Consider the following 15,314-nt stretch of genomic DNA (forward strand, 5'->3'; position numbering starts at 1 on the left):
TGTGTGTGTGTGTGTGTGTGTGTGTGTGTGTGTGTGTGTGTGTGTGTAAAAGAGAGAGAGAGAGAGTGAGTGTGTGTTTGTTTGAGAATGAGTGAGCACACATATGAAGACAAACTAAATTTATTCATAAAAGCACTGTTAACAAGCAGGTTTGTCACAAAGTGCTTTGATGGGAACAAAGGACACAAATTCAGATTAAATATACAAACAAAAAGAACTAGTGTTGTGTGTGTGTGTGTGTGTGTGAGTGTGTGTGTGTGTGAGTGTGTGAGTGTAGTGTAGTTTTGAGTCAGAAGCAAAAGCCTAAGTCTGAGAGTGTGTGTAGGATGAACCTCCTACCACGTCCCTCCCTGTCTTTCATTAACTGTCTCTCTACCCCCCCTCCATCCTTCCTTTTCTCTTCTGTGCACACATACCTTTTAAAAATGCAGTAACTGATTACAATAATTGCACTAGAGATTGATGAATCATTTTTGATGATAAATAAGAGGATAGATTGCCTAAAAAAATGGAATTGGAATGCATAATATGAAACATCAAAACCACAGCATATAGTCAGAGTATACTGCCCAGTAAATAATCTGTATGTGCAGAATCCTTGGCTGTTTGAGTGTAAGAGCATGCCCGTGTGTGAGTGCGTGTGTGTGCGCACGCGTGTGTGTTTGTGTGTGTGTATGTGTGTGTATGTTTGTATCCCTCACAGTGATTAAAGCAAGTGGGCGGCAGCAGCAACTGGTCTGCCTGTGTGGCGCTGCACAGCAGACATGTTTCTCACTGCTAGATATTACTCATTTCCTCAGCCCTTTGCACACACAAGCACGCACACACACACACACACACACATGCAAGCACACACACACACTCTTGACACATACACAACAGACTTAGAGACGGATAGCAGGCTCTCAGCTCTTTCCCTCAGTTTGGTGGGCTCGCTGGTATTATTTCATGCGCACAGAGATCAGAGGCAGAGTGTAGCTGGAGGCTGCTGATATCTGCGGGTGTTGAAACTGGTTGTGGTGCCGTGCAGGAGCAGTGTAGCACAGTGAAGAGCAGAGGAGTGGATTGACCCTCTGGGAGGACTGGAATGTGAATGGCTTGCTACACTGGGACGTCTGCTCAGCCAGCGCTAAGGTCAGTCTTACATCACAACAACTGCAAACTCCATCAACCTGTCTGCCTGTTCCCACAGTCTCACTCTGCCCTTGTAAATAAGAAGAGCTGTTGTTCTTTGCTTTTCTCATGCAATTAGCACTACCTGACTATCAGCTGATGTCACTTAAACAGTAAAATATGATGAAGTAAGTATTATTATCCAGTTCTGTCTTTTGAGCATGGACATATGTTTGACAATTCTCCAAGGAAATGCATGTAGACAAAAGGCGGGATGAGGTGGAGCACTGGAAATAGATATATCATATTAGACAACCACTCGGTAAAGAATGCAAACATTTTATAATTCAGCTTAAAATATGTTTAAAACAGTTGTTTAAATAATTTTCAACAAAAAGTGGAATTTTGCATCATTGCATTTTAGCTCTTATAACATTATTAGTATTATCAAATGGAGTAATTAAAATGACAAGGCTTGTTTTCTGTCAGGTTTGATATATTTACCACGGTAAAGTATCTCCAGCTGAACTCAAGCTCTGTGTGCATGTCCACTCAGTGTAGGTGTATTCTGTTAGAAGAAATTTCTCTGCAAACTCCTCCACATGCACAATTGTGTTCTTTGTTTTCTTGTACTTTTTGGCAGGTTTACATCAGGGCTATTTGGACAACATTTTTCTTAAGGGCTGCGAAATTGAAGGGGTTATGTGATTCGTTTGAGGACAAAAAGTGAATTTTTTTTTCTTTTGTTGAATGCTTAAGTAGAATGACTTTATTTTTACAAAATGATGTTACGATCATACATAAATGACTTCATACAATTAAAGTCATACATGCACTTTATTTTACTTTTATTTCTATATAGTTGTAGGGGCATTATATAAAGCCATGCTTTATTTTATAGTCCATTTGGTTTTATTAGGATATGTCCCGAAATAGAATGAAAAAAATGAATTGTCTGCAAATTGATTTGTTAAATTGTTCTTAATTATCTTAATAGTGATGCCACTTATTTTTAGAATATTTACTGGCTGTCAATATATTAGATTAGAAACCACTTCCTTCATCATTAATTTGATCATATAATTTGATCAAAAATTGTTTATCAAAGACGGGTGTTGATGGCGGTGTAGTTGCTGTTATCTGAAGGATTTTCAGATCCAAACCATAAATTTTCATGAACTGTGAAGAAGTCTAATTATATATATATTATATATGAAATGCATGAAAAATGCACAACAACGATGATACATGCAATTATACTTACAAGATTATAACAGTTACATTAACAGCAATAATTATATAATAATAATCATGTTCTGCTCCATCTTCATCCTGTCAGCATCTGGGACCAGGGGTCCTGTAAAGGGAAAGGGACCTAAGAAGATTCTTTGGTTCCATAACTGACATGGGCCCCCAAATATATTAGAAAATTATATTAGATTGGGGCCCAGTATTATGTGTTTTCACATCAAAAATCTGTAGCTGTGCCCCTGTCTGGGAATGTGAATCCCCACCCACCTCCCACAGTGTAGTTTTCAGTTTTCCACTCAGATGCACAAACAGCTTGCACCACTCTAACACTTATTCTGTTTTTGGACCAAGTAACTTGATGAGCAACAGTTTACCCGCCTCTCCATGGAGTATCCCCATCTAACCTCCCTAACCGACAAGAGGCATGTGTGGACACAGTTGCCATGGTGACAGTGTGGCGGATGGTGAGACGGCAGGGAGTTGGTAGGCTGCTGAGACAGACTTGCGGGTGAGTGCCGGGCTGAGTGGCAGCATGGCACAGTGGTGTTGTGGCTGCAGCGGGAGTAGCGACGGTGGTGGTGGTGGCGGTGGAGGGAACAGCTGGGATGGCAGCACGGCAGCCATCACTTCAAAAGAGCTCATTTAAAACGTTTGGAGGAGAATTAGTAGAGCTCCCCCGCACTTCTCACTGAATGAAACAAGGCTGCAAAATCTCTGACACATTCGAGGACTCAAACACATGCACACAAAGACCTAAACAAATAAACACATTCACACATTCTCCCAGAGAAAAGAAAATTACACACACACATAAGTGAACATGGCATACACACACACTTTTCTCCACACCTCTCTTGTGACAGATAATTAATATGAAAAGACACATATCCTGTATCCACAACAACTGGTGGTAATATCCACAATGTTTCTGTCAGCTTTTGGGTGGGTGGTGACCAGTTTTGCCTATCACTGGGGGAGTAAGTACAGTCGCTAGTGGGAGTATTTGTGTGTCTGTTGCTGTCTGAAAGAAAAAGGCTTGAGGGGCTTGTAGTACGCTCATATACAATACAGAGACCACCTGCGGGTATTGTGGGGGTGGCTCATGAAAGTGGTACAAAAAACATTTCTACATATTCCAATCATCACCCTAGAGTCAGAGATGAAAACTCTCCTTCTGTGTGTTTTTACAGACACATACTGCACTGCCTCACTTCATTAGCTGTACGATGTATTTTTAGTCCACATGTGGGAGTAATGTGTTTGAATGAAACGAGTAAGTTAGGTAGTTTCAGTCACACCGCAATGTACAAAGGTAATGACTTATTAGGGACAGCTGTCAGAAGAGTTAAAAGTTCTCAGCGTTGTAATGATTTGGACGAGAGTCACTGGCTGGCTTTTTATCTTTCTGAGGCAGCTGAATGTTTGTTTGCATTTCTGACCAGACTCACAAAAAAGTCATTACTACAATTGATGCCAGGACCTGAAAAGCTGCCCGTTTTCTCAGTTACATTTCCTCTTTACCCATCTGAAATCTGTTTCTCTCCTCTTTTGTCATCTTTGTAGGTGAGTGGTGCTTCAGTACAAAACGATCAACAGGGAACTGACAGTGATGCTGTGTAGCAGCCTTCCGGTCTGTCTGCGCCCCTCGTTCTCCCGTGAGGCCCATGTGACCTAGCCTACACCCACCAACAGGGGGCCCCCACTGGCGCTGGAGCCCACCCATGAATCCCAGCCCCGACCGCAGCAAAGAGTGCCTCCCTCCCAAGAAGAGGGAGTCTCGGCAAGGATCATCAGAACACCACCTACCCCTGAACGAATTTAAACCTCCTGTACCGCTTCGGAGTAGGTCCAGCACAGGGAGAGGGGAGGGAAGCAGGGAGGTCAGTGACAGGCACAGACCTCTGACCACACCAAATCCCCATCTCCTACACACTCCTTCCCCCTTACCTGCTCCGGCACCCCTGCCACCACCATGGCACCTGAGCTATGCTCCCCCTGTCTCTCTTCCCCTTTTTCAAGGGCATGTAGGCGAGAGGAGGGGTTCAGGGTCTCCAGCCTGGAGAGATGATCCTCTCTCATCACCCCTGCCCCACCACTCCAGGTGGCTTAGAGGGGAAGGGCCCCTTTCATTACCGCCACCTTCCCCATCTTCTTCTACCACTTCCTCCTTTAAGACTCCCTTCCCAGCTGATTCAAGAGAGATCTGGCCTTACATTAACAGCGGACGCAGGGACTATAGCTCATCTCTCTTCTCCCCATCATACTTGTTTAGTCATGCTTCACTGTACCCTCAAGATCCAGGTTTAGTTGAAGCCAGACACAGGTACCTGGGCAAGAGACCCAACGGACTGGATGGACCAGGCAGCAGGACTGCCTCAACCTCCAGGTCTTTGCTCACAGGAGAGTATGGAAATGATAGTACCAGAACCAGGTTGGACCTAAGTCCACATAGCTCTCATACTAATGGTGGACGGAGACAACAGGAAGATGTGACATCCCGGGTACAATCTGGAGGGCCATTTCTGTCAGACTCTCAAGCTCAGGAGGGCCATGAGCCACATTCCTCACCACAGGACAGACATCTGCATGGAATACCAACAACAAGCTCCAATATACTCTCCACCAGTCCCCATCCCCTGGGACCAGACCCCAGGGCAGGTAGAGGGGGACTATTGGACAGCATGGGGCCCCCAGCAGCTGAAGCCCACATCTATTACTCCTTTGGATCAGTGTGCCACCCAAGCCCTCAGTCCCAGGTTTACCCATCCTACAGCCCCTCAGGAACACCTCTGTACAACCTGCAAATAGAGCCAGGCCCAAGGCAGCACAATCTAAAAAACTCCCCAAACTCGCCCCTGGGTCTGCAGAACAGCCATGACAGGTCACAAAGAGACCGGGACAGAGACCAAGAAAGAGACAGAGAAAAGATACAAAGGGACAAAGATCGAGGTAAAGACAAAGAGAAGCAACTGAAACATGACAAAGACCATGTTCACACCTCACCCCCTGCTCTTCACCCCTCTCCTCCTGCGCTCCTACCTCACTTCACCAAGGGTTCTCTGATTGAGTTGGCCAGCGGACAGTTGAAGCAAGTGGAGGAGCTGCGGACTGAGGACTTCCTGAGGAGTGCAGATACTTCCCCAGAGTTCCACCTTAGCACCTGCACTGTGCTGCTTATTTCCCCAAGCAGTGCACAGGGCTTCCGCCACCTGCAGGTTCACCTCACAGACCGTAACTCTCAGGTCAGATTTCTATTAAATGTGTCCACACAGCTTTTTTATTCTAGTGTTATAGAGATATATCTCCAATATTGTATGATACTGTATGAGCATTCTAAATTTAGGCTGCAGTTGCTGTTATTTATCTCAAGAGGGCCATTTCAGATTCCTTACATCTTTAAGTACATATTATGAAATCCATATTTGAGTTAGTAACAATGTTGTGGTTCTGTCTAGGAGTTACTGAAGGTCTTGGTGGAGTATCCATTCTTTGTGCAGGACCGAGGCTGGTCTTCATGCTGTCCCCGAAAAACCACACAGCTATATGGCCTTCCCTGCCGCCAGCTCACAGAGGGGGATGTCTGCTTAGCTCTTACACCCACACCTACCAAAACCCACCGGACACAAGCGCGCACTGGCTCCAGGGCCCACCGTACACAATTCCCCCCTAAGGCTGCAGGAGAGTCCAGCACCTTGCACAGGGAGGACATGCCACCTCCCCCACCTCCTCCCCCTCTTCCCCCTCTCCCAGCTCCCACTGCGCCAGCACCTCCACATGCTCTGTCTACAGAGCCTCGAGAGCAGGTGCGTCTTCGCAAACGGCGCTGGTCTGCCCCGGACACACTTCCCTCAACTGGAACTGATGAAAGCCTCCTGGATTTACCTCATGGCTCCAAGCTAATGAAGTGGCAGTAGAAACTTGCACATGCATATGTATTCATGCATATTTGCATACACATAAGCACATATACACCCTCCTTGTCTCTATTGCACCCACCAAGACAAACAATGGAGAGACCTCAAGGCAGGGTTGCAGGGAGGGAATAAAAACAATAGAAAATTACGGGTGTCCACACTGCTGCCCAAAACTTAACCCCACTCTTCTCAAGCCCTTATTGCATCCCTACTTTCCACTCCTTTCCTTTCCTTTCCTTTCCTCTCCTTCCCTTTTGTCTCCTCTTTTCTCCTTTCCTTTCCTCAACTTAGCACAGCGCTGAAAGGAGCAACAGCTGAAGGATCTCCAGAAGGCTCCTTGCAAACACACTGAAGACATTAGTGAGACAATCAAACACTTGTCTGTGTTCACTCTGTTTTTGTAATGGTTGTCCCACACACCTACTTAATGACAGTGTTTTCTGCAGGGTATCGATTTCAATCAGTGTTATGAAAGTCAACGCGATTGAAACAGTGCAGACATATATGAACAAAAAGTGACTATATATATAACATGTGTACAGTAAATGTGCTAAACAGATTTAATGCAACCTCTCTGTCAATTTTGCAATACATTTTGTTTGTCTACTTTTTTCTTGCTTCTGAGCCAATGTCTACGTGTCGGCCTGGGCAGGCAAGGTGAATGTATGAGCAACTCTTCGCCTTTTTTATTCTCGTCAGCAGGAGTCATTTCAACCAGATGTTTGTCAAGGCATTACCCTCCAATATGTTTTTAACATTATCAATGAGAAGGGGAGAACACTAATGAAAACTGCGTACCAGACAATCCCACCAACACAGACAGATGTGCACCACATCGCCTCGACACACATGGTGTTTTTCCATGAAAAAAAGAATGATGGAAATCATAAAAAAAATGCAATGGCTGAAGAGTAATGGTGCTAATAACACGTTGGAAAATGATGCTTTGTGAATACTCTTGACCCCTGTGGACTGTACACTTCTGTTCCCATTTCATTTTTACGTACTGTATATGTTTGAAAGCAGGGAAAATGATGAAAGTATTTTAAACTCAGATACGGGTATCTCCTCTGATTCAGCACACTCTTTCACTTTAGTTTTTGTGTTTGTTCATTTTTTTATTTTCAAAAAGAAAACCATACCTGTTGATTTTTCTTTTTAAATGTTATAGCTACAAAATGTATATTTTTTAAAATTGTGAATCTGTTACATGATGTTCGCTAGAAATAAAGGAAAAAAAAGCTTTATAGATTTAATTAAAGGTGTGGATTTATTACCTTCATGGAGATATACACCTAACTTTATCAGTTAATACAAATAACAAAAGTGAATTCTCCAAAAATGTAACTTTTAAACACATGTTCAGCCAGTTTTATGGGTTACACAGAAATGTCTGCTAACAATAACTAATGACTATTTACTTGTGGCATTAAAAAAAATTACTTAGTTATAATAAAGAATATCATTCTAAATTTCCCTTGATAGATTTCAAAGAGGTGTACAGGACCCCCCATCATTTTATTTTCATATACAATATACAATTCCTCTGTTCAAGAGATGTCTTTCACAGTAGAAAGGAGTAAAGCCTGACATGTCAGATTGTTCAGTGTATTGTTTGTGCCTTGTCAGCTCTCCTACAAATGCTCTTTCTGTGTGTTGACGACATGAGTCAACCTCTTCTCCTTAATGTCTCCCAAGTTGAACCTCTGCAGCAGATCTACAGCGAACAAGGGCACCACCTGGCCACGAGACACAGGGTAATGCTCAATAAGCATGCTGATGAGGACCTCTATTGGTGCTTTCATGTACTACAACTAACTGAAAGTCAATGGACTGGATGTTCTCACATTTTTCAACACGTAAAACTCTTTTCAAGCCCAGCCCTCATTATGTTTGACATTTGTGAAAGTAGCATTGCAGATCTTTAATGATTTTTTCTTTATTTTACATTTCAACATAATATATGCATAGAAATGAAAAATCTGTATTTGTAAAAGAGATCTTAACCAGTAGGCAGGGCATACATTTCTAAACTGAATCTGTTCTTCAAGAGAAAAATCACACAAAATTTGAAATATGCCCCCCCCCCCCCCCCCCCCCCAAAAAAACCCCAACCTAATATATTCAAGGAAAAAAAGTGAAACATAACTGTGACCCACCTGTGCCATGATCAGCTTCTGTGATTTGGGGATGTTGGGGTCTGGATACTCTTCTCCGAAGCAGAGTTCAATCTTGTAAGAAGGTGCGGATCCATTCCCCTGTAAAAATCTCTGGAGTTCTGTACAAGTACAAATTAGTTTATTTAAATCATTATATAAGAAACTTACCACATAGAAAAATATGCAGTAAGAATGACAGAATTTGACTTTTTCTTCCTTTTATTCTTCCCCACAGAAGAATCTTTGGCAGTTTGTCTATCCTTGAATAAATCATATTCTTTTCCCCGTTTATATGACTTACTATTTTTAAGTTGCAGTGACTGCTTTTTTATTCCATCTTACCACTGAAAAATTTTGTTGTATCAAGCAATTTGAAAGTCTTCTCTCGCTCCAGTTTGTTGGGTCGGTTGGTGTGTTGGGCCATGGGTCCATTCCAGTACACCCTGCCCTGGCAGAAACGTTTGATGAACATCCCATCAGGAGCGACCCATAACAGTACACCCTTTTCCAGATGACAAAGAAGGCGGTTCATTGTTTCAACTACGCAGGGCTGCAGGCGAACAGAGCTTGGAGGAGGGAATGAAAGCTGCTGGGCAGTGCAGGTTCCATATATCTGTTCGTTTCCCAAGGGAACCCGGCCCTGTAGGATGAAGCACCCATCTGGGCTCCGGGTGGTCACTCTCATCATGCTCTGACCCTGGTACAACAACATTACCTGCATTCGAAAGTCTGTGCATAAAAGACATAACTTTAGTTCGAGGCATTAAAGTTTTATTTCTTTGCATGATTACCTCCATTTCTTTTTTCTTTTACCAGATATAGAAGAGCTGAAGAAGGTCGGAGAAGCAGAAAACTCTTTTTTTTTCCCAGTGAGCTCACAATACATATGTTCCCTCATAAGATAATCTGTATAAGGAAAAATACAAACATGATTACCTGTGAGCAGGATCAACATTTTAAAAGCATATTCTCAATTGTGGCAACAAGGACATGTTTCTAAAATGTCACCCACAAATACAGCTGACATTCATCCCCACTGAAGGCTGGCTGGTGTGTTTTGTCTCTGGAGGCACCAGCTAAAGTCTAGAACCATCCCCAACAACTAGTCTGTCATTTAAAACAACAACAACAAGAAATCCAATTTTGCTGAAATGGTTGCAATCCATCCATCCATCCATCCATCCATCTATCCATCCATTTTCTTCTGCTTATCCTGTCAAGGGTCACAGGGAGGATGAAGCCTATCCCAGCAGCCTTCGGGCAAGAGGTGGGGTTCACCCTGGAAGGGTCGCCAATCCGTCGCAGGGCCAACACATAGAGACAGACAACCATTCACTCTCACAGCTACGCCTACGGTCAATTTAGAGTATCAATTAATGGTTGCAATCATTTTAATCCAAGCTAACATGGCTACTCTCACAAGACAGTTAATAATATTCCACTATGGTCCATCCATTCATGCCTCCACCATCTCACATAGCTGGTGGCTGAAATTAACACTAGCAACCCACTCAAGCGGCTTCACACTGGGACCATATGAGTTGGGATGGGAGAATCAGTATTGTTAACTCCAAGAATCAACATCATATGCCTCTGAGCTGATCAATCTCACCAATCAATGCTGGCGAGACATTTTCAGATAGTTCTGCTCATTGGGAAACAATGATGTCGCACATCTGAGTTGTTGAAAAGGAACAGATGAGGAGCAATGTCCATCCATTTCTACTGCTTATCCTGTTAAGGATCGTGGGAATGCTGGAGCCTATCCAAGCAGCCTTTGGGGGGCTCACCCTGGACAGGTTGCCAGTCCACCGCAGGGCCAACACATATAGACAGACAACCATTCACACTCACAGCCACGCCTACGGTCAATTTAGAGCATCAATCAGCCTAGTCCCCACTTGCACGTCTTTGGACTGTGAGAGGAAGCCTGAGTACCCGGAGAGAACCCACACAGGCACAGGGAGAACATGCAGACTCCACACAGAAAGATCCCATGCCCGAGCCGAGGCTCAAACCTTCTTCAGCTCTTATACGCAAAAATGCATTCCTTTGTCTTCAGTGCTTCCACACTCAGACATAACAAAACAGTCAGAATCTGAGTAGTAGTTGTTTCTCAACAGAATATCAATAAGGGAATTGATAAAGAATAAGACTGACAAAATCAGATAAGCCTGCACCTTTCCATCCCTGCCTACATAATTCCATTCATATTATTTATACTTTGTAAGAGAATCATTATATATGACAGTGTGAGTTTGTAATTCTTACCAGATGATGTTTTTTCTTCTTCTTTACTCTCTTGAAATGATTCTTTTTGACAATGAGGCTACAACAACAGACAAAAAAATTTAGGTAATTATTTAGGTAACTAACATACCAACAAAAAAAAAGACAAATCTGGAACTAATCATGCAATATAGTGTTTCAAGTACAAACACTTGATGACTCAAGGGAGAGTGAACCTGAGAGGCCAGAAAACACACATCACCCACGGACAACAGAAAAACTGTTTGTGGATTTACTGTCTAGTATAGATTCCACAGTGTCAGTTGTATTGATTAAATATTAGTAACAGTTATTGCCTTTTTAATTACAGTTATTTTTAAATAGTATATTTGTAAATGAAAGTTGATTTCATGAGCAGACTACTTATGTGCTCTTTTATAGACAATGAACTATTGCTAAGCGTGGGCCAACAACAGGACCTGGACTTACACTGATCCACCACTCAATTAATTCCAAATGGAAAAGATCTTTCTCAGACAGCATTATTGAGCCCCATTTCTTACAAACTGATTACGGTCACATAGTTTTCTAAGCAATATGTGAATACGCTCTGTACCTCTTTTGGCAATGTGTGTCTACTACAAAAGCAGTATGTAATCCACCTGAAAAGTTCACCACTGTTAGTGCTACATTTGGTAAACTCTTACTATTTAGTGATAAATTCTGCTTCTTTTTTTTAATCTGACCTGTTTGTCAGGAACAGCAGGGCTCCAGGGACGTGTCTTAGTCTGGATGAGATTTTGATCCTTGATCTGGGGAGACTCTGACAAACGCAATTTAGAGGGTTGAAAGAGAGAACCCAAGAGGCCAGTTAATACACAAAGATTACCAACATTCTTTATAAAGACCACATATTCAAAAAAGAAGACCACTGCTCATTCTGAGTGAGTGTCTGGGAGACTTTGAGGATTTCATGTGTCTTTACCAGCTGGACTGGCAGATCCACTGTCTTGCTGGATGCAATACACTTTATATGGCTCAGTGATGTCGAGCTGGTTGCGTTCAGTGACCTCCAGGAAGTCTGTACTCTTGTTGAGGGCACAGCGAAGACGAGTCTTCCACATGGTGGGGTCAGCTTTGTCCCTCCCCTCCCTGTATTTGCCCTTGTACACAGCCCAAGCCTGCATATGAGGGTTAAAATTCTATATCAGACACGTCTGAAAAAATAAATGTGTAGATTGACTATAGGGTGAAACGTATGCATTATATTTTCTAACTGTCTGCTATAACTATTCAAGACATTGGAACAAGAACAAATGTCGAAAAACTGTTTATTTTTCTTTAGAATGCCTATAAGTTTACCGTTGCTGAATAACTGGCTCAATTGTCATTACATGCACTAACGTGGTCTATGAATATAGTTTATTATCAAATTTAAGGTAAATCATGAGTCTCATGACTGGAAAGTGAATAGGGTTACTGGAAGTTAAAGCCCTCTTGTTTCCTTTCCCCATTATGAAAAAAAAATCCCACTCACCCACCAGTTCATTTACTTTTACCTGCCTTGAAGAGACACTCTCAAAAGGATGAATGGAAAATTGTTTTCAAATACATTTTTTTTTGGAGAAGGTAAAAGTAATTCTAAAACATAAATATAAGTAAATGTCTTTATGTTAAAATTGTATCTGCTTAAATGTTAATGTCAGAATTTTAGTTAGTACAATTTTTTATGACAATGTTAGAATCATAACGATGAAAATGTGATATCAAAAGGAGAATACAGTTCGTTTTTCAATGACACATGGATTGAACTTCCTAATGGGAATGTGTGTTTCTTATTTAGATTTTCCCCTTCTAGAGTTATTACTCCAAGTTATTTAATTAGACAAAAACAGTCAACTTTAGCAGATGGACTCATTTCCGTCTCATATGAATTCATGACATGCTATAATGGTCCAACGCTACCTCCGAGAGAAAAAGGAGACAGAAAATGACCTTGAAGAGAGCCGCATCCTCCGTCTGTTTGTAGTCCTTCTTGGCTGCGTGTTTCCATGGGATCCTGAACATAGTTTTGTCCTCGTCTTCCCAACACAAGCCTTCATAGTGACCACTCTCTACCTGAGCTATCAGCCATTCTTTCAGGTGCAACTTCGCTCCTTCTTCCATCTTCAACTCATACTCTGTGTGACAGGAAGCGGTGTTCTAGTAAATGTCACAGAAGCATGTGTGATTAAAACAAAAACAAAAATCAAAGTTTAGTCTTACCTTCATGTCAGTTATCAATATATATTTCTGATGCCTGACGCCCTTCGATATGACTTGAGGTAGAATAATGCTAAACCGATCCAAGAAAGGGTTGTGCTGTGAGATCTAACTTAAATGCAGAAGTATCAGTGCGCTTTTGGAATCGAAAGCGAAAGGTTTGACTTTAAGGGATACTTTCGCTTTCCCCTCTTGTTTAATCAGCTGCCACGTAGTCAACGATCAAGGTTACGCGCTGGGTATTAAACGTGTTATTTACAAAACACTGCCTTTACGTTTTAGATTATTTAAATCTTAATATCTCTGACAGGAGTCAATTGGTCTTTCATGCCTGTTGTTTGTGTGTTTCTGCATTACACTAATAGAAAATGGCGTTGTATTTTATTGGGTTAAAGAAGATGATTTCAAATGAGCTAAACGACCCCCCCCCCCCCCCCCCTTTGTTTTGTTTTGACATTCCTTGTCCAGTTTGCCCACGCAGGAGTAAGCATGTGGGTGCTGTCCCAGTGAGCCTTATCACTCCCAGGGGCACACACACACATACACACACAACAGTACACATGTGACCCCGCAAATCATTCCGAAATATTCATGTGAAAATGAAAGTATATAGTTGTAGTGGCTTCCCCTCCGTTTATCAGCGTTATTGAAAATGAATTTAGTTGAACCCGTTTCCTGTGTTCAGTCGGGTATACCGAGAAGATAAGAGAGACCACAGTACACACATTTTAAATTTATATACTAGATAAAATAAAACACATGTCAAACTGCGTAGAAAACTGGCAAGTAATTTGGGCCAGTAGAGGGCAGAATGCTCCTGTGTAGTTGACTAATCCTACACAAAACAATCTGTAATCAAGCAGAATATATTCTGAAATAATAACAATATGAAAGCAACATGGTGAATTGAGAAGCACTGATGGAAGAATTACCCAGTTCCTTGACTAGTAAAAGTAAGAAATACCCACATTAAATAATACTCAGGTCAAAGTTTAACTGTCCATTCAAATTTATGTAAAAGTGGAAAAATGTGAAGTTGAGTTCATGTATCAAATGTAAAATTACACATTCTGAATGCTGTTGGTGTATTATGTTGTAGTGCTGTGTCTGCCATGCTGCTCAGACCATATTCTTTTGAAGTTAGTGGCCTAAAAGAAAATGAATGAACATGAACTTGGAAACGTGGATGTTTTTACATCCTCCTCCACCACTGGGGGGGAGGAGGATGTAAAAACATCCTCTTTGTTATCAGAATATATTCAAGTGCCATCAGGACTGGAGCAGTTGGATTTGTTTTGCCACGAACTTCTTGCAGGAGCAGAAGAGCGACAACCACCACTGGGAAGTGGGAATTCCTAATGCTCTTAGTGACAGAACAGAAACATTTTAAAATGAATTAAACTTAACAACTCAGGTGTTCATGCTTTTTACTTGACGACTTATTCTATTTCAAAAGCAGTTTACAAACAATTTAAACAATTTGAAGAAAGTATTTTTCACTCAAAAATGGGATGTAATATATAAATAATTTCCAATACTGACCAACAAGTTCTCAAACATTCCCAATGCTTGATTCAACATTATTAAAAAATAAATAAATAAATAAAAGAAAACATAATGCTGTACGTAAAACACTTTACTAGAGTTTACTGTGCCACTTTAAAAAAATCACAAAAAAGCAAAATAACTGAACCACAGTCATGTTTTTTTGCCTAATAGTTTGTATTTAGCTCGTCCAAAAATAAGACTGTGAATCAAGAAAGCGGCATGTTGACAGTAAGCTTTCCTCTGATTTTACTTGTTTTTTTGGTCTTTTTTAGAATTCCTGTAATCGTCATCACCTGACTTGACCATAAATCTAGTTATTTTAATTTGCCGCTTTGTCTGACATTCGTTTGAAGGCCATTATCGATAATTTTTTTCAGATGATCAACGTTATCACCCACACAAGGTGCTTGCTTTCCAACGTGCCTTATATCAAAATGAAATACTGAGGCAGCCATATTTAAAAAAATTTTATGGCATATACATAGCATATGAATCATGACATGCACACACACACACACACACACACACACACACATATATATATATATATCTTCTCAGAGATCATAGGCGAGCAGAAAGCATCATATCTCTTCTCATTTTTGTCTGGCCGTTTTTCTGCAAGGCATAACTCATTTTAGCTTATTCTTTTTTGAACAAGTTACTTCTTGAATCGTCCTCCTCTCCTCTCCTCAGATCTTTATTTGTCCGAAACAATCAGCTATTTAGATGACAGTACAAACCAGAAGAAAATTTAATTTACTGAAATTGAGCCTGCACAATATAGGAAAATTGTTCCGCTGATCAAATTTAAGTCAAACTTCTTAAAAAAAAAACCTGA

At 41.4% G+C, this 15,314-nt stretch overlaps 2 protein-coding genes across 8 annotated transcripts in view; one reads left to right on the forward strand and one right to left on the reverse strand.

The window, feature by feature from the left end:
• LOC147255712 (uncharacterized) overlaps positions 1-7,569 on the forward strand; it is a 22,918-nt gene extending 15,349 nt beyond the window's left edge. The window contains exons 2-6 of one of the 5 annotated variants that reach the window (XM_086213593.1): positions 1,031-1,134; positions 1,253-1,301; positions 2,716-2,872; positions 3,928-5,606; positions 5,820-7,569. In XM_086213593.1, coding sequence (XP_086069719.1) covers positions 4,086-5,606; positions 5,820-6,278 — 1,980 coding nt within the window. In that variant the 5' untranslated portion in view covers positions 1,031-1,134; positions 1,253-1,301; positions 2,716-2,872; positions 3,928-4,085 and the 3' untranslated portion in view covers positions 6,279-7,569. Of the gene's footprint in view, positions 1-1,030; positions 1,135-1,175; positions 2,873-3,927; positions 5,607-5,819 lie in introns of those variants that run through there. The other 4 variants (XM_086213594.1, XM_086213595.1, XM_086213592.1 and 1 more) reach the window with 4 other exon arrangements.
• On the reverse strand, positions 6,838-13,285 carry irf10 (interferon regulatory factor 10). 3 transcript variants are annotated; one of them, XM_086213596.1, is made up of 9 exons: positions 12,932-13,112; positions 12,662-12,846; positions 11,652-11,847; positions 11,413-11,489; positions 10,709-10,766; positions 9,251-9,343; positions 8,780-9,166; positions 8,438-8,556; positions 7,024-8,017 (listed from the first exon to the last, which is right to left on the reverse strand). In XM_086213596.1, exons 2-9 carry the CDS (start codon positions 12,830-12,832, stop codon positions 7,913-7,915), a joined length of 1,206 nt encoding a protein of 401 aa, XP_086069722.1. In that variant the 5' UTR covers positions 12,833-12,846; positions 12,932-13,112; the 3' UTR covers positions 7,024-7,912. The 3 variants fall into 3 exon arrangements, with proteins under 3 accessions (XP_086069723.1, XP_086069724.1, XP_086069722.1); XM_086213597.1 differs by lacking the exon at positions 9,251-9,343 and having other exon boundaries at positions 6,838-8,017; positions 12,932-13,285; XM_086213598.1 differs by lacking the exon at positions 12,932-13,112 and having other exon boundaries at positions 6,840-8,017; positions 12,662-12,842.
• Positions 13,286-15,314: the final 2,029 nt, after the last annotated feature.

This window comes from Aulostomus chinensis, chromosome 9, assembly GCF_037954235.1.
Source record: "Aulostomus chinensis isolate RoL2024-O1b breed Wild chromosome 9, RoL_Achi_v1.0, whole genome shotgun sequence".
Classification (NCBI taxonomy): domain Eukaryota; kingdom Metazoa; phylum Chordata; class Actinopteri; order Syngnathiformes; family Aulostomidae; genus Aulostomus; species Aulostomus chinensis.